Below are 18,441 nucleotides of genomic sequence, written 5' to 3' on the forward strand. Positions count from 1 at the left end.
GGTTTCAATCTTGCATCTTTTGATATTCTGAGCACAGGTTTTGTTTTTTTTTTCCCTACCTCTTGAATACTTATTTTTATTGACCCTTGAAATGTCATAGTACTAAGTATTTGTAGTGCTTGATGGATAAGATGGTCTTGGCCAAAGTAAATGGGACAGCTTTGAAGGCTACCTTTTCTGGCTCCAAATATCTTTCTGTGGTAGTCTGCCTCTTGGAGAACATTTCTTCTCAGCAAGAGTTTGGTAAAGTTTCTAGAAGTTTTGGAAAGGTTACTAAACTGGGATTCAAAGACAGGACAGTAAAGTAAAATCCCAGGTATCACTGACGAGCCAAAATTCTAAAACTACTTTTGCTTAAATTCAGAGTTTATACCAAAACCTAGGCTGAAGCTGGCCCTGCATTTAAACATAAACAGGAGAAAGAATGATTTAGTAGAGGGTTGGAACCGGCACTGATCCAAGAAGGAATATCTTCTTTAATAAACTGGGACTATATCTTGACATACATAGTTACCATGTCATTTTAATTTTCCAAATGGCATTGCAAAACCAATGGTGGGTAAAACTGATACCTTAGCACAAGCCAAGGCAAAAGTACTAAACTACCAATAGTGATTGTATTTTTCACCTCCATTCAATCAGAGAAGAAGAAAAAGAAGGCATACAAGAAAAAGCCAGTTTAGCTCTAGAACATCCTTGATGAAGCAGTAAAATTTTACATTTTATTAAATCTCAACCTTCTGTATGTCTTTTTAATATTAAGTGTGATGTAATGTGAAGTACCCATAAAGCACTTCTGCTGCTTACAGAAATATAATTGTCTCCAGGAAAAGTACTTATTTGAGTTACAAATAAGCAGCTTTTTTCATGGAACATCGTTTTGAAAGAAAAACTGGCAGCCAACTATGGTATTCATACTTGGGTATTTGGCAAGCATTTTTGCAAAAAAAAAAAAAAAATGGATGTAGAGAGCCTGTCACTTCAAGAAAAACAACTAACAAGCTTAATAAATTTCAAGTTTTGCAAGCTAAAATTAAAATTTTGGAAAATTTTATCTGCCATCACAAGCTTGGCCTCTTGCCAATGCTCAAAGACTTTTCTGGTGAGATTGGTGGGATATTAATGAACATGATATTTGGATATTATATAATAAAATGAGCTACCATTTGAAAGATCTGCATTATTCAGTGAATCATTACTTTCCAAATGACCAATGCATGATATTACACATCTATTAAAAATGGAAGATAGACCAGTGAATTTTAATGTAACAGTATTATTCTGGTCTAAGATTACACAATGTACTTAACTTCTAATCAATTATCATTTGTCAAATTTTAGTGGGTAGAAAGAATAAAAGCTGTAATTAACTGATAAGGTCATTAAAATATCCTCTCCATTTATATATTTATGTGAGGCCATATTTTCTTCATCTACTTCAACCAAAACAACAGATAACAACAGATAAAATGCAGAAGCAGATATGAGAATCAAGGTTCAGTTCAGTTCGGTTCAGTTCAGTTTCTCAGTCGTGTCTGACACTTCGCAACCCCATTGACTGCAGCACGCCAGGCCTCCTTGTCCATCACCAACTCCTGGAGTTTACTCAAACTCTTGTCCATCGAGTTGGTGATGACATCCAACCATCTCACCCTCTGTTGTCCCCTTCTCCTCCTGCCTTCAATCTTTCCCATCATCAGGGTCTTTTCAAATGAGTCAGCTCTTCACATCAGGTGGACAAAATATTGGAGTTTCAGCTTCAACATCAGACCTTCCAATGAACATCCAGGACTGATCTTCTTTAGGATGGACTGGTTGGATCTCCTTGCAGTCCAAGGGACTCTCAAGAGTCTTCTCCAACACCACAATTTAGAAACATCAATTCTTTGGCAGTCAGCTTTCTTCATAGTCCAACTCTCACATCCATACATGACTACTGGAAAAACCATAGCTTTGACTAGATGGACCTTTGTTGGCAAAGTAATGTCTCAGCTTTTTAATATGCTGTCTAGGTTGGTCAATAACTTTTCTTCCCCGAGCAAGGCTCTTCTAATTTCATGGCTGCAATCACCATCTGCAGTGATTTTAGAGCCCCCCAAAATAAAGCCTGTCACTGTTTCCATTGTTTCCCCTTCTATTTGCCATGAAGTGATGGGACCAGATGCCATGATCTTAGTTTTCTGAATATTGAGTTTTAAGCCAACTTTTTCACTCTCTACTTTCACTTTCATCAAGAGGCTCTTTAGTTCTTTGCTTTCTGCCATAAGGGTGGTGTCATCTGCATATCTGAGGTTATTGATAGCTCTCCTGGCATGTCTTCTATTAATTCATGCATTTAAAACATTTGCAAATATATAAACAATGCTATGGTTTTTGTGATTTTTTCTTTTGGAAGATATAAGTATTTTTTCATAAAAATGTCATATATGTTAACATATATTGGGTTTACCTTTTTAATGAATTAATATCAAGATTTATTTAGTTTTCATCTCTAATATGGACTATTGAGTGATAATAATTCATAAACAAAAGTTCTGTGGTGCTCAATTTTTACAAGTGAAAAAGAGTCCTGTGACCAAAACTTTTGACAGTTATAGCCCTAAGGTTAAAGAAATTCTAGACCAGCAGCCATTGTGACATCAGCTTCAGGTCAGCCTATGAAGGATTTCACACAATTGCTCAGTATTTCACAGAGCTCTCCAGCTGAACTGCCCTATAAGAAGCTAACCATCGAAGAGGGCCTGCTATTGTCCTTGATGTTCTCCATAGGACATTCAACAATGTCACCGGGAAAGATACCCAACAAAGAGTAAGAGAAAAACCATTTCATTCTTCAATTTCTTTGCTTCTTTCTTTGATTTTGGTCAGGTTTCCCAACACTTTGTCTCTTGTTTCATTATGCAAGATGTACAAACTTCAAGCCAAAAGGGTAAAAGCTGCTGCTGGGCAGATGTGGAATTCAAATTTCTCCAAGATCAGACAATCTCTTAAAAATGCTTACCACAAATGTAAGAATCAGTATCCGAATTCAACCAGATGTCCAACTATGACTTCCCATGATTGTGATCAAGAGGACCTTAATGCTGATGAAGAAATTAATCTTCTAGTAATGCTCCAAGATATTAAAACCACCCAGCTTGAACTCCTCAGCCAAATGACTGGCATGATCTGTGCATTATCAAAAATCCAGGAAAAGACTGATTTCTTTCAGAAGCAGATGCAAGTCCTGGAAACCAAAATGAATGTTAATGAAAATAAACAGTGTGCAACAGCTGAAGATATCTTCTCTGTGAAGGAAGACGTTGATGCTTTAAAGAAGAAGGTGACAGAGCTGGGAAACCAGAATTCTTGCTCCAATGTACATTGTTTAGAGGTCCTGGATGGGGAAAAGGGTAAAGAGATCCTAGAACTTCTTCACAAAGTCACACAATCAGAAACTCTGAAGAACACACTGACCTCTATAGATTCTGAAGTCTCTTCAGCAGAACCAGAGAAAGTACTCAGTTATCCTAAGTCCACTGATCATCTTGAGGAAAAAACAGTATCTCCCCAGATCAAAGCTCTGAAGAAAAGTAACTATCAAAATGCATTAAGAAGCTTCCAAAAAGCAAAGTCAAATATTTATATTTACCCGGACTTTAATACATGGATCAAGCTAACTTTTGTCCATGGAGGAAAGTGGAGATTTTTCCTCAGCGCAACCAAGTTAGAGGAATTCATCCAGTGGCTTCTTTCCAGGCCAACCCTCCCTCCTGAGGAACCACAAGTCATAACCCAGAAGTATTGTCTTTTCACTGGGCCTATCACAAACTTGACCACCATCTGTGTCTCTGTTTTCAACTACATTTATTGTCTTTTTGGTTCCTCAAAAGAGGAAGTAACTCGACTATAGAGTAATTTTCTGCTTTGCTTGGTACAAAATAAATGTAACCTGGCCATGCCAAGCATTCACATGTCTTTGTGGTTGCTGTGAACTCCTTGGTAGTTAAGTTAGCTCACTGCGGGTTGGCTGCCCGCAAAGTTTCTTTATGTCTACAGTAAGTTGAGGCATATCATCCCATTAGACAATTGTGGTGCATTTTCTGCCAAGTTTCTTATTTTCCCAAAAGCAATTCATGAGGACTCCTCCAGTGCCCATTTCATAGATAACTGGAAACAAAGAATAAAGGGGTCCAAAATGAGAAACACTTTTAGTAGCCCCCACTATCGTCTTAGTGGCCTCTGCAGATAAGATCTGTGACACAGAGACAGATTCTACTAATAAAATTTTAAATAGCATAGACTGCAAAAGATAACACGGACACAGTTAGAGCTATAAAAATGTAAGGCACTGAAAGGACAAGTATTGCCAGGAAAACATTCATTCCAAAATTGGGATTTTTCTTTCAGCTTCATCTCTATCAAACAATTGGAAAAGGGGGAAAAGCTGAATATGGTATTGGGTTGTTTGTTTGTTTGTTTTTTTCACATTTTCATGAAATGAGACAAATGCCATATCTTACAGGTTTGATACAGAGGAAAAGGCAAAATCCAAGGATGGATTTGTGAACTAAGTTAAATCTTGACACTATACCACTATAGAATATTATGTGACAAAGTCTTTTTTTTTTTCTTCAGATGAACCATATAAATACTACACATCCAGGGTGGACTTCATTCCTGGACATAATAGGAGGTTGCCATTGTAATGTAATTTTTCTAAATATCATGCTAATTAACTGCAAAAAAAAAACAAAAAAACTTTCCTTCACCACTAGTTAGTACATGAAATCTACCAATAGAGAATCATAAGCTGTTAAACTACAAATATTCTTGGCAAATGTACTATTTTAAACTACTCTCAGTTAATCCTTTGAAAGAGGGCTTTGGCAGTTAGCAAAGAACAACCATTTCAAATGAGGAAACAGCAGCTAAGGTGAGTATAGAAGAAACTAAGGGAGAAGTAGGCTAAGAAGACACAACATTGTCTGGAGCCAGTCTGGTAATAATTATACAGCACAACTTTTTCATCTACAAATGCATTTTATTTGACCTTTCTTTACAAATGTACAGATAAGATGTACACAAAAGTAACTGAAAATATGTCAGTATGTGATAGGGGCAGCATGGATCATCTTATCATCAGTTCAGTTCAGTCGCTCAGTCGGGTCTGACTCTTTGCGACCCCATGGACTGCAGCACGTCAGGCCTCCCTGTCCATCACCAACTCCCGGAGTTCACTCAGACTCACGTCCATTGAGTGTGTGATGCCATCCAACCATCTCATCCTCTGTCATCTCATTCTCTTCCTGCCTTCAATCTTTCCCAGCATCAGGGTTTTTTCCAGTCAGTTAGTTCTTCACACCAGGTGGCCCAAGTATTGGAGTTTCAGCTTCAGCATCAGTCTTTCCAATGAATATTCAGGACTGATCTCCTTCAGAATGTACTGGTTGGATCTCCTTGCAGTCCAAGGCACTCTCAAGAGTCTTCTCCAACACCACAGTTCAAAAGCATCAATTCTTTGGCACTCAGCTTTCTTTATAGTCCAACTCTCATATCCATACATGACTACTGGAAAAACCATAGCTTTGACTAGACAGACTTTTGTTGGCAAAGTAATATCTCTGCTTTTTAATATACTGTCTAGGTTGGTCATAACTTTTCTTCCAAGGAGCAAGCGTCTTTTAATTTCATGGCTGCAGTCTTTTAATTTCATCCTATCATGCTGCTGCTAAGTCGCTTCAGTCGTGTCCGACTCTGTGCGACCCCATAGATGGCAGCCCACCAGGCTCCGCCGTCCCTGGGATTCTCCAGGCAAGAACACTGGAGTGGGTTGCCATTTCCTTCTCCAGTGCATGGAAGTGAAAAGTGAAAGTGAAGTCGCTCAGTCGTGTCTGACTCTCAGCGACCCCATGGACTGCAGCCTACCAGGCTCCTCCATCCATGGGATTTTCCAGGCAAGAGTACTGCAGTGGGGTGCCATTGCCTTCTCCCATCCTATCATATACCTATTTAAAACAAGGATATCTGTTAAATAGGTAAGAGTGCTAACAAAGGGCTAACAGTGCTAACATAGTAAAATACCAGTCCAGTAAAGGCAGCAGAAAACTCTCTTTCTCTACTGACTACCAGAGATATCCTTAAAGAACAGCTGAGCTCTAGCCAAGCCCACTGGATGTGCCCCTCACATCAGAGTAACTAGGGAAGTCTGCCATGACTCAGGCAGATGACCTCACAAGCAGCTTCTGGGAGAATAAGAAGTGACTCAGCTGGTATTTCCTGGGTCATCTGAGCCTCTATATTAATGCACACTTTCACTTTTTCTCCCTTAGGTGCCCCCTTAGCACTTGTCTAACATTTCTAGATAGGAAAAGAGTTTAGGTTAAAAGCCTGGAATCAGAAGACCTCAGTTCTGAACAGTCTTAAATTCTATACTCACAAGCTTTATGGTTTCTCATCTATCTTTTTTTTGTCATCTATAAAAAGGGAATCATTATATTTGTTCAGTAAGGGACAGTGGAAGGTAAAAGAAAAAGTAGAAGACATTCCCTGTGTAGACATATAATGTCCAGTGGGACATGCAAAAGACATACACACAACTCTAAGGTATGACAGATGGGCAGCAAAGAGCAATATAAAAAGTGTTCCTGCTATCAGAGGAGAAGGAAGGTTGAGGGGCCTTGTAGTAAGGAAATAAAGCGGAGGGCAGTGGTGTAGTAAGGAGGAGGTGGTGAGGGGTGTACCAGGCAGAAGGAAAAACGAGAGCACAGGAGTGGGTAGGGAACATGGGAAATAAAAGCCATGAGGCACTTGATAAGTATAAAGTTCTGACAGGCTATCATTTTGACTCTTCTCTGGATCTCATTTTTCTCTTCAGGGATCCCCACTACGTTCGTTTTAACCTGTTTTGTACCTACATAAGGATGTTAGAGAAGAAGAAAGTGAGAAGGACACTACTTGATTTTCTCGGATCTCAAAATTTCCCTAATGATGACTGTCGTGTTAATTCACAAAAGTTCCCTGTGAGGAAAGATTTTGCTCTTGAGTCAATTATTTATTATCATCACCTAGACAAGCTCTCACCTGACTTGTTAAAATTATAACTCAATTTGAAGCTACATGCAAAAAAATAATTGCTTTCAAATTAACCTGCCTCTCAGCCTACGCACCTCCATCTCACTTGGCTCAGAGGAAGTGATGCCTCTCTTGTCCACCTTCCTCCTCCAGTGCCTCGTAGGGACTTAATCACTTGTTACTGTTCTTTCCTCCAGGTTAATCACCAGCTCCCAGTTCTTTGTGCTCAGTTTATACCAGTATCTGTTTGCTCGTTCCTGTGTTCCCCTCCTCTTTTGCTGATCTCCCATCATACTCTTTGAGAGCCCACCTGCCTGTCCCCACCTCCTCCTATCCCACTCTTTCCACAGCTCTTAGAATCAAGTCTTCCAAGCTCTCTCTTCTGGTCCTCTTCCCATCACTCTAGCAGATCCTTCTCAGTTTCTTAGACGATTCCCCTGCCACTAATAATTCCCTTAAAATACTGACGCTTCACTTTAATCATTCCCAAATCAAAGGAGTCCTAACCCAGCCTCTCCTGGGACATCTTCAGCTTTAGCTCCAAGTGACTACTTATCTTCTCCACCTGGATGAGTCTCAAACTCTTTACTTCCTAAAATTAACCTTAGTAGCTCTTCTTTCCTATGATTCAAACCTATTTCTCTTCCAGTATGCTTTTTATTAACGGCATTCCAGTGCAAACTATCGACATCACCAAACTGGAAATTACTCTCATCTTCTCCCTTACTTGCTATATTAATCATCAAACCTTTCCTTGTTTATCTTCCAACAATTTATGGAATCTATCCTCTGTCTCCGGAGAAGGCAATGGCACCCAACTCCAGTACTCTTGCCTGGAAAATCCCATGGATGGAGGAGCCTGGAAGGCTGCAGTCCAAGGAGTCGCTGATGGTCGGACACGACTGAGCGACTTCACTTTCACTTTTCACTTTCATGCATTGGAGAAGGAAATGGCAACCCACTCCAGTGTTCTTGCCTGGAGAATCCCAGGGACGGGGGAGCCTGGTGGGCTGCCATCTATGGGGTCTCACAGAGTCGGACACGACTGAAGTGACTTAGCTGTAGCAGTAGCAGTATCCTCTGTCTCTGTTCCCACTTCTGTTTTGGTTCAAGCCATCAGTTCAGTCAGTTCAGTTCAGTGACTCAGTCATGTCCAACTCTTTGCAACCCCATGGAGTGCAGCACGCCAGGCCTCCCTGTCCATCACCAACTCCCAGAGTTTACTCAAACTCATGTCCATCGAATCGGTGATGCCATCCAACCATCTCATCCTCTGTTGTCCCCTTCTCCTCCTGCCTTCAATATTTCCCAGCATCAGGGTCTTTTCCAGTGCGTCAGTTCTTTGCATCAGGTGGCCAAAGTACTGGAGTTTCAGCTTCAACATCAGTCCTTCCAATGAACACCCAGGACTGATCTCCTTTAGGATGGACGTGTTGGATCTCCTTGCAGTCCAAGGGACTCTCAAGAGTCTTCTCCAACACCACAGTTGAAAAGTATCAATTCTTTGGTGCTCAACTTTCTTTATAGTCCAACTCTCACATCCATACATGACTACTGGAAAAGCCATAGCCTTGACTAGACAGACTTTTGTTGGCAAAGTAATGTCTCTGTTTTTTAATATACTGTCTAGGTTGGTCATAACTTTTCTTCCAAGGAGCAAGGGTCTTTTAATTTCATGGCTGCAGTCACCATCTGCAGTGATTTTGGAGCCCCAAAAAATAAAGTCTGACACTGTTTCTACTGTTTCCCCATCTATTTCCCATGAAGTGATGGGACTGGATGCCATGATCTTCGTTTTCTGAATGTTGAGCTTTAAGCCAACTTTTTCACTCTCTACTTTCACTTTCATCAAGAGGCTTTTTAGTTCCTCTTCACTTTCTGCCATAAGGGTGGTGTCATCTGCATGTCTGAGGTTATTGATATTTCTCCTGGCAATCTTGATTCCAGCTTGTGCTTCTTCCAGCCCAGCGTTTCTCATGATGTACTCTGCATATAAGTTAAATAAGCAGGGTGACAATATACAGCCTTAACATACTCCTTTTGCTATTTGGAACCAGTCTGTTGTTCCATGTCCAGTTCTAACTGTTGCTTCCTGACCTTCATACAGGTTTCTCAGGAGGCAGGTCAGGTGGTCTGGTATTCCCACCTTTTTCAGAATTTTCCACAGTTTATTGTGATCCACACAGTCAAAGACTTGGGTATAGTCAATAAAGCAGAAATAGATGTTTTTCTGGAACTCTCTTACTTTTTCCATGATCCAACAGATGTTGGCAATTTGATCTCTGGTTCCTCTGCCTTTTCTAAATCCAGCTTGAACATCTGGAAGTTCACGGTTCATGTTCTGCTGAAGCCTGGCTTGGAGAATTTTGAGCATTACTTTATTAGCCTGTGAGATGAGTGCAGTTGTGCAGTAGTTTGAGCGTTCTTTGGCATTGCCTTTCTTTGGGATTGGAATGAAAACTGGCCTTTTCCAGTCCTGTGGCCACTGCTGAGTTTTCCAAATATGCTGGCCTATTGAATACAGCACTTTCACAGCATCATCTTTCAGGCTTTGAAATAGCTCAACTGGAATTCCATCACCTCCACTAGCTTTGTTCGCAGTGATGCTTCCTAAGGTCCACTTGACTTTGCATTCCAGGATGTCTGGCTTTAGGTGAGTGATGATACCATTGGGATTATCTGGGTCGTGAAGCCATAACATCTCTCTATGAATGAAACGTTTTCCTTCTTGGTATCCCAGGCTCTACAATGTCCATAATCTGATCCTAAAAGGGTAATTTTTTTTAAATTTTTTTTTATTTTTAAACTTTACATAGTTGTATTAGTTTTGCTAAACATCAAAATGAATCCGCCACAGGTATACATGTGTTCCCCGTCCTGAACCCTCTTTTCTCCTCCCTCCCCATACCATCGGTGAAACAAAGATAATTTTTAACTTATTTTTATTGAGGCAACATTGGTTTATAAAATTACATAAGTTTCATCTGTACCACATTATACATCTAGTTCTCCATACCCTACAGTGTGCTCACCACCAAAGATTTAGTTTCCATCCACCACCAGTTGACCCCCTTTACCCATTTTGCCCTCTCCCCTACCCATTCCCCTCTGGTAACCACTACTCTGTTCTCTATCTGTGTGTTTGGTTTGGTTTAGTTTCATTTATTTTGTTTGTTTGTGATTCCACAGGCTGGAAAAAGGTAGCTAGAAAGTTTCATTTTTTTTCCTCCCAGTTTTACTGACACACAGCATCATTTAAGGTACATGGCAGAATGATTTGACTCACATACACCATGAAATGAATACAATAAATTTAGTGAACATCCATCATCTCATACAAATTCAAAATTAATTAAAAATAAAAACATTTTCATTGTGATGAGAATTCTTTGGACTTACTAACTTAACAACTTTCATATATAACATACAGCAGTGTTAATTATATTAATCACATTATACACCACATCCCTAGTACTTATCTTACCTAAGCTGGAAGTTTGTACCTTTTGACCACCTTTATCCAATTCCCCTCCTCTGCCTCTGGTAACGACAAATCTTTCTCTGTAAGTTTATTTGTTCGTTTGTTTTTTGAAGTATAATTGACCTACAATACTATGATAGTTCCCAGTGTAAAACATAGTGATTTAATATTTCTATACATTACAAAATGATCACCATGATAAGTCGAGTTGCCACCTGTTCAGTATAAAACGATATTATTGACTATGCATTGACTATATTCCCTATTCTGTATGTATGTATCACTTTCATGACTTGTAACTGAAGTTTGTACTTCTTAATTTCCCTCACCTATTTCATTCATCCCTATGCCCCTCTCCTCTGGCAAACTCCTGTTTGTGCTCTCTGTATCTGTGAATCTGTTTCTGCTTAGTTATATTTGTCAGTTTGTTTTGTTTTTTAGATTTCACATATAAGTGAATGTCTCTAATTTATTTGACTGAACATAATGGACCCTTTAGGTCCATCCATATGGATGCAAATTGCAAGATTTTGTCTTTTTATGGCTGGGTAGTATTCCATTGTGTATATAAACCATAACTTCTTTATCCGTTCACTCATGGCTGGGTAGTATTCCATTGTGTATATAAACCATAACTTCTTTATCCGTTCACTCACTGGTAGGTACTTTGGTCATTTCCACATACTGGCTATTGTAAATAATGCTGCAATGAAGTAAGGGAAGCATATATCTTTTCTAATTAACGTTTTCATATTCTTTGGATAAATACTCAGAAGTGGGATAGATGGATCATATGTTAGTTCTACTCTTGATTTTTTGAGGAATCTCCATACTGTTTTCCATAGTAGCAGTACCAATTTACATTCCTATCAACAGTGTATAAGGGTTCCATTTTCTCCACATCCTTGCTAACATTTGTTATTTACTGTCTTTTGGATAATAGGCATGAAGCAATATCTCGTTGTAGTTTTGATTTGCATTTCCCTAATAACTGGTGATGCTGAATATCTTTTCATAGAACTGTTGGCCATCTGTGTGTCTTCTTTAGAAAAATGTGTATTCGAGTTATATATCTAATTTTGAATCAGGTTGTATTTTTTTGTTATTGAGTTGTATGAGTTCTTCGTACATATTTTGGATATTAACTCTTTACTACACATATGATTTACAAACATCCTTCTCAATTTATCAGGCTGTCTTTTCATTTTGTTGATAGTTTCCTTTGCTGTACAAAAGCATTTTCGTTTGATGTAGTCCCATGTGTTTATATTTTCTTTTCCCTTGCCTGAGGATATACAGAAATATATTGCCAAGCCTGTCAAAGAGAGAGTGGGCTTTTTTTAAAACAGTTCTAAAATCTTTTTATTATTTCTCATAGTGAGGAGAATAAAATCCAAATTTCTTAGCACAGCCTATGCAACCATTTCTATCCTGAATTTTTACGTTTGGAAAGTAGTGTCCTATAGTGGTAAGGCACAATGGCTTTGGTGTCAGACTCACCTGGTTCAAGAGCTGGCTCTGTCAGTCACCAGTCGTGTGACTTTGGAATTAAGCCAAAGCTTAAATTCCCAAAGGCTTAGTGTCCTTATTCCTAAAATAAAAATAATAATCATAAGTTATTGCCAGGCATTATGATGATGATGATTATATGAAGCCCTTAGCAATCTAATTGACATACAGTAAGTGTGAAATAAATGGTATGGTATTTACTAACAAGTTACTTCTTCATCCTCATCCTTCCATGATAGATTTACATGCAAACCACCATCCAATCACATGAATGTCTTGCATGTGTGTGTGTGCTCAGACACTTCAGTCGTGTCTGACTCTGTGAGACTCTGTGGACTGTAGCCCGCCAGGCTCCTCTTCCATGGGATTCTCCAGGCAAGAATAGTAGAGTGGGTTGCCATTCCCATCTCCAGGGGAATCTCCCCAGCCCAGCGATCCAACCCTTGTCTCTTATGTCTCCTGCATTGGCAGGCCGGTTCTTTACCACTAGCACCACTTGGGAATGTCTTGCAGATTTTTTTAAATCTTGTATCTTTGTTCTTGCTGCCCCTATGGCCTTGGATGCCTTTCTCTTATCTAGCTGATGAGCAAATAATTCATCATTTGAGTCTCACATATTTTTTTCCCCTCAGACACCTCTACCTCAGTCTCTCTGTGGCAGAAGCTGGAGACTCTCACAAAACCCCTGTCAGTGGTGACGCTGATTCTGTATACATGTAATACATATTGCCATTGTGTGTTCACATGTGTCTCCTTCATAACATTTTGAGTTTTTGTGTTAGAGATAGAAACTTACTTGTTTATCTTGAACACCATAACCCATTTTACCAATAGATTCTCAGTAAATATTTTTGAATTAAAAAAAATACAGAAAAGAAAGCATCCTCCTCCTCCACAAAAAAGTGGGTATAACTAGATGAATGGTTATAACATATATGCCAAACATGAAAACACCTGCACATTCACCAGATGTCTCAAACCATTCTTGGGGCTCTCAAATTAAGTACAAATACTGGACAGGCAGCATTTGACAATGAAAAGAGCAGGAACATTAAAGACAGAACAGTATTTATTTACTGAACTTTATTATGTATAAGGCACTGCGAGGAGTTGAGTATACAATGGTGAATTTCATAACTACATGATTTTAGCAAATTCCTTAAGCCTTATATTTTTCAGTTTTTTCAACTCTAAATTTGTATCATAAGGCTGTTGTGTTAATTAAATGAGACCATGTATATAACCTGCCCAGAAGAGTGCCTGACTCAGTAGATCCTTAACAAATGGTAGTTATTTCCTTCCTTCTCTAGGCTAGATGTTAAAAGAGGGCATGAAGGTGAACAGACATGGGTCCTGACTCAGTGAGCTCCCATTTAGAACTCTGCTTCCTTTCATCAACCATAAAGGACTCCAGACAAACAATAAACCAAGTGACAGACTGAATACAAAAGCTCCAAACCAACTCTTGACTCCCTCATCCAAAGAATAGTGTGACAAGAATAAGATAGGGTGTGACCCTCTCCTCCTAGTCTGGGCATTCAACCAACATGCCATCATTTGTAACAGCCATTCACCAACCTTTAATTGCACACTACAAAAATAAGCATCAGAGAAAAGTATTGGGGCAGCGGGGGAAGACACTCAATTTAAGATAAATAATTTCGTTCAGTTGGAATACTTGCTAGCAAAGATACAGACACTAGAGCATCCTGTTTATTCAAAACCAACACTCACCAACGTTTATTGAAATGTGACTCTATGCCAGGAACTAGCTGAGCTCAATGTGAACCAAGAGAGATAGAAATGACACAAACTTTCTTTTCGTTTCATGAAAAAAGAACGTACTTTCCAATAGCTTTCTCTACACTTGCCAGTTATTTTGGCTGGTTGCTTTGATTTGGAGTAGAAAGCCACATACTTTATTTAAAACTTAATTTAGTTTTGTCACAGGGCACAACTCAAGTCTCATTTAGAAAAAGACATTGCTATTCCTAAGAGTAATGTTTTAAGGTTAATTCTTCAAGCTACAAAACTGCAACTTTTTTATTAATATATACGTCCAAAATATAGACTGTCCCTAACATATCAATAGATTATGCTCCAAAACTTCATTTGTAAATCCACTGAATACAATTCAAGACACGTATTACAAAGAAACAGCACTAGAGCTGTATTTGGGACCAACTTGTAAAAGTTGATTGAACCACAATACACCTGAGATACTGGTATACATTTAACTACAGAGCTAAGCTTTTGTGCATTCTCATGCCAAACTGTATTCAGGAAAATAACTAAAAGAGCAGTATCCCAACATGCAATCAGGGGCCCCGATTCTGATAGTAGAGTGAAAATTTCACAGGTTGATGGTACCAGGAGGATACCTTGAGGAAGAGGGAGACAAAGGACAGGATTCCAATGGGGACCACGTCAGGAACTGTAGGGATGAAAAGCTGAGATGGGAGATTTGGGGCAAGAGAGAGAAGGCTCCATGTGGCTCCTGAAAATTTAGTCCAAGGAATAAGAGCCGAAGTGGGACCAGAGTCATCTTTTACAGTAATGAGGGACTGGACGCTGGAATAGGAGGGAGACGGTTTATATTAACACATGTAAAGCACCTGGCCTAAGTCTTGGCACACAGCAGTATTCAATAAAAAGTGATGGAGCCATTACAGATGGTGAGGGGGCAGTAAAACGTTTAGGCTTTGCTCCATTGTTTGCCTTCTGGAATACAGTCTACTTGGACTCCATGTGAGAAGCATGGAACTCCAAGCCTCTCTGAACTATGAACTATCAGTGGTCTATGGAGTTAGTGGAGCAGGACTATGGCTGGACTAATGGAACATGCAGGTAAAAATATTGCTCTTGTGAGGCTCTTGTAATGAAGATAGTATAAGTCTGCATAGCCCCTCATTTCCCTCTTCCCCAGCCCATTGTTTTCACCTAAAGCTTGAAGTGGAAGAGTGTAGGACATAGGGATATGCACCCCAGTCAGAGGCAGAGCAAAGCAGAAGGGGAAGGACGAGGGAAAGACAAAAGAAAACTCACAATAGGAATGAGAAACAGCTGAAGTGGAGGAGCAGCCTTTCATATACTAAGGACAGTGGTGGTGGTTTAGTTGCTAGGTCGTGTCTGACTCTTGTGACCCCATGGACTATAGCCCGCCAGGCTCCTCTGTCCATGGGATTCTCCAGGCAAGAATACTGGAGGGCGTTTCCATTTCCTTCTCCAGGGGATCTTCTCGACCCAGGAATTCTTCCCAGGATTCTTCCCGACCCAGGAATCAAACCCAGGTCTCCTGCATTGCAGGCAAATTCTCTACTGACTGAGCTACGAAGGAAGCCCTAAGGGCAATGCCACCAGGCAGAAGGCACTACACCATATGCTCTGAAAACACTTTTTAAAAAAGGCAGTACCTCCATAGGCAGTTAAACCAAATGTGACGGTCATCCTCTTTCTATTTTGGGGTTACATTTTAGCTCTAAAGAATCTGAAAAAGCTTCCAGGAACAGCTCTCCACAGGACTCTTCCAATCTTCTCCTTCAGTCAAGGGTCTCACCTACTTTTAGACATCTCTGCTCTCTCCAACTGTTATGCAGGAAAGGAAAAGAAATGCATAAAAATGTGCCCAGGTGAGAGTCTGATGATGCATTCTTTTCTGCCAGTCCTTTCAGAAGGGGTGCTCTCATGAGAAAAGATCCTGAAGGTATGACACATCTTTTGGATATCAGAAAATTGAAATGTGGGTATGACTCTCATTTATAAGTGGCCCTGAGTCAACTTATCCTTGCCAACTATAAAGATAATAATTGCTAGAGGTACAGGTTGTAATTGGATTACCGGTATCAGTGACAGGGTTATTTGTTGTTATAGTAATATTAACAAAATTATGCCTAAGGCAGTCTAATTAGAATAGCACCACAGGTGACGCAACTGGCATTTTCAATATGTTATCTAACAGGTATGATCCAAGACAAGTCAGAGCTGACTTAATGAAGTTTCTGATCAGAGGCTGTTCTGAAGACAGTGAGTTATTGAAGGAGACAAGAAGAAACTGATGAGTGGCAGATTTGTGCAGGCTATCTGAGGACAACAAAAAGCAGCAGAATTTATTGGATTCAATCTTGCTCCTTCTTTCTCAGCAGCAGGATCCCAAAGTCATAAATGTTATCTATGAAAAGAAGCCTAAAGATCACCTAGTTCGGTTATATTCAAGTGAGCTTTTTAAAATCTCCTGGCAGATCAACATCATGATTTTTCCATGGGTCAAGGGGCATAAACTTATCACCACCCCATTTGAGAATCATGACTAAAAGCAGCAGCATAATGTAGGGACTAAGAACAAACACTTAAATATTAGATAGCCCTGAATTAATAAGAGATAGAGCTTCCCTGGTGGCTCAGATGGTAAATAATCTGTCTGCAATGCAGGAGACCTGGGTTCCAACCCTGGGTTGGGAAGGATCCCCTGCAGAAGAGAATGGCAACCCACTCCAGTATTCTTGCCTGGAGAATTCCGTGGACAGAGGAGCCTGGTGGGCTACAGTCCATGGGGTCACAGAGTCGGACACAATTAAGCGACTAACACTTTCACTTTTCAATAAGAGATATGTTACTCACTAGTTGCGTGACCTTGCTTTGTTTCTTGCCGGGGTCCAGCCCCAGCTGATCCAGGGTATTCGAAGGAGAGACGGCATAGGCGAGGGTCAGGAAACAACTGCTTAATTACACGTTAATTAAGGATACAAAGAGTAATAGAATGAGGATAGCTCAGTAGGAAAATTCAGTGGAGAAAAGAGGCTGAGTAGCTTGGTTTACGCGGGAGACCAATAAAACTTCAAGACAAGAAGTTTGCACCACTTACGTAGGCCGCAGGCGTCCTTCCGTTCTCCCGAAGGAGAGGAGACACTGAGGCCTCCCCGGTCGGATCTTAGAAGCCCAGGCATAATTAGCAAGCATGGTGGGTTCCGCGCTCCAGATGGAGACTCAGCTAGAATTTGGGAGAGAGAATTACATGGGGAAACCAAGTTTCAGTGAACAAGGCCCGCACTTTATTTTCCAAAGTAGTTTTTATATCTTAAGTTATGCATAGAGGATAATGGGGGAAGGGGTGGAGTCATGCAAGGACAGCAGTTCCTGGTTCTAATCTAAGCCAGGCTTTCAAACTTATCATATGCAAAAGTTCAGGTGATTGACATCATCTTCTGGCCCGGAGGCCTGTTAACATTTTAAGAAACTTATTTTTCTCTAAAGGTGATTATTCCAAAGTCAGGCACCAGCCTCCAAAAAAGCATTGGACAAAGCTGCATTTTACATTTCTATACACCCATTATATCAATCAATACACTGCCAAGGACACAGTAGGTAAGGAGTATGGAGACTTAGCAGCAAACATTGGCCCAACAAGTGAAAAACCCTTCACCAATACAATTTCTAATCAATCTTTTAACTACTCAAAGGAATCTGTGTTTAGGCAGTTTAGAACATCTCCTGCCTCCCACAGTTGGGAGGCTCTGAACAATCACATGTGGCTGGAAAAACCTATTCAGGCAGGCTAGAGGATTTCCAAAGGAGTTTGTAGGTTAAACACTGTCACACCCAGGAATTATTAACTGGAGCTGTAAGCTAACTCTTGTTTCAGAGAGAGGTAGTGGGGGACAGCCCCCTCTAAAGTCAGAGGTGTAGGTGAAAGCACAAAGCAGAAAGTAGGCAGACTCTGGTTTGGGGGTAGATGCTCGAGAATTTCCAGGGGGACTCCTGAGGCTCGATCCTGCCTTTGCGAAAGCCGAGCCTCCTTCCTCATGACCTTTGTCATGGGCAGAGTTCCTCACGCTGGCTCCCGGCAGTGATAGAATTCCAGTTGAGCTATTCCAGATCCTGAAAGATGATGCTGTGGAAAGTGCTGCACTCAATATGCAATATGCACTCAATATGCAATATGCCGGCTCCCGGCAGTTTCTTAAATTTTCTGAGCCAATTTCCCTCTCTCTAAACTGGGATTATCACAAAATATAATGCAATTTCATGTGCTGAGAATGAAATGAGGAAAAGTCCCTAACTCAGCATCTAACATACGGATTTCTCAGCCTCAATAGTTACAAGAGCCAATCCCTCATAATAAATCCCTTCCCATGTATTTACTCTATTCATTTGGACTCTCTGCAGAACCCTAGTACATATACTATTACTATTGAATTTATTATTGAATACTGCAGCTATCCAGTATGTTGAGGCAGAAAAAGACTGAGGAGCAAAATGTTAGTCCAACTCTCTCAAGAGGAACCTTGAACTTCCATAGATAGAAGTGACTTGCCTAAAGTTACCTATCTTAGAAGAGCCTGGACCAGATACCAGATGGTGGGTCTGGTGCTCCTTAGGCCACAAAACTCATCATAATATAG

General features: G+C 40.2%; 1 protein-coding gene and 2 long non-coding RNA genes across 3 annotated transcripts; 2 read left to right on the forward strand and 1 right to left on the reverse strand.

The window, feature by feature from the left end:
• The first annotated feature begins 304 nt into the window (after positions 1–304).
• On the forward strand, positions 305–4,147 carry CCDC54 (coiled-coil domain containing 54). Its single transcript, XM_055568043.1, has one exon. The coding sequence runs from the start codon at positions 2,906–2,908 to the stop codon at positions 3,890–3,892; it is 987 nt and encodes a 328-aa protein (XP_055424018.1). The 5' UTR covers positions 305–2,905; the 3' UTR covers positions 3,893–4,147.
• Positions 4,148–11,279: 7,132 nt separating this feature from the next.
• Positions 11,280–17,558, reverse strand: LOC129643488 (uncharacterized). The gene is made up of 3 exons (XR_008710331.1): positions 16,905–17,558; positions 12,035–12,125; positions 11,280–11,849 (listed from the first exon to the last, which is right to left on the reverse strand). It is a non-coding gene; the product is annotated as an uncharacterized LOC129643488 (long non-coding RNA).
• LOC129643489 (uncharacterized) lies at positions 14,720–16,583 on the forward strand. Its single transcript, XR_008710332.1, has 3 exons — positions 14,720–14,890; positions 15,273–15,672; positions 16,002–16,583. It is a non-coding gene; the product is annotated as an uncharacterized LOC129643489 (long non-coding RNA).
• Positions 17,559–18,441: the final 883 nt, after the last annotated feature.

This window comes from Bubalus kerabau, chromosome 2 (genome assembly GCF_029407905.1).
Source record: "Bubalus kerabau isolate K-KA32 ecotype Philippines breed swamp buffalo chromosome 2, PCC_UOA_SB_1v2, whole genome shotgun sequence".
Taxonomy (NCBI): Eukaryota; Metazoa; Chordata; class Mammalia; order Artiodactyla; family Bovidae; genus Bubalus; species Bubalus kerabau.

Coding starts and splice junctions, on each gene's coding strand:
- CCDC54 (XM_055568043.1), top strand. CDS start 2,906: ATGTACAAACTTCAAGCCAAAAGGGTAAAAGCTGCTGCTGGGCAGATG.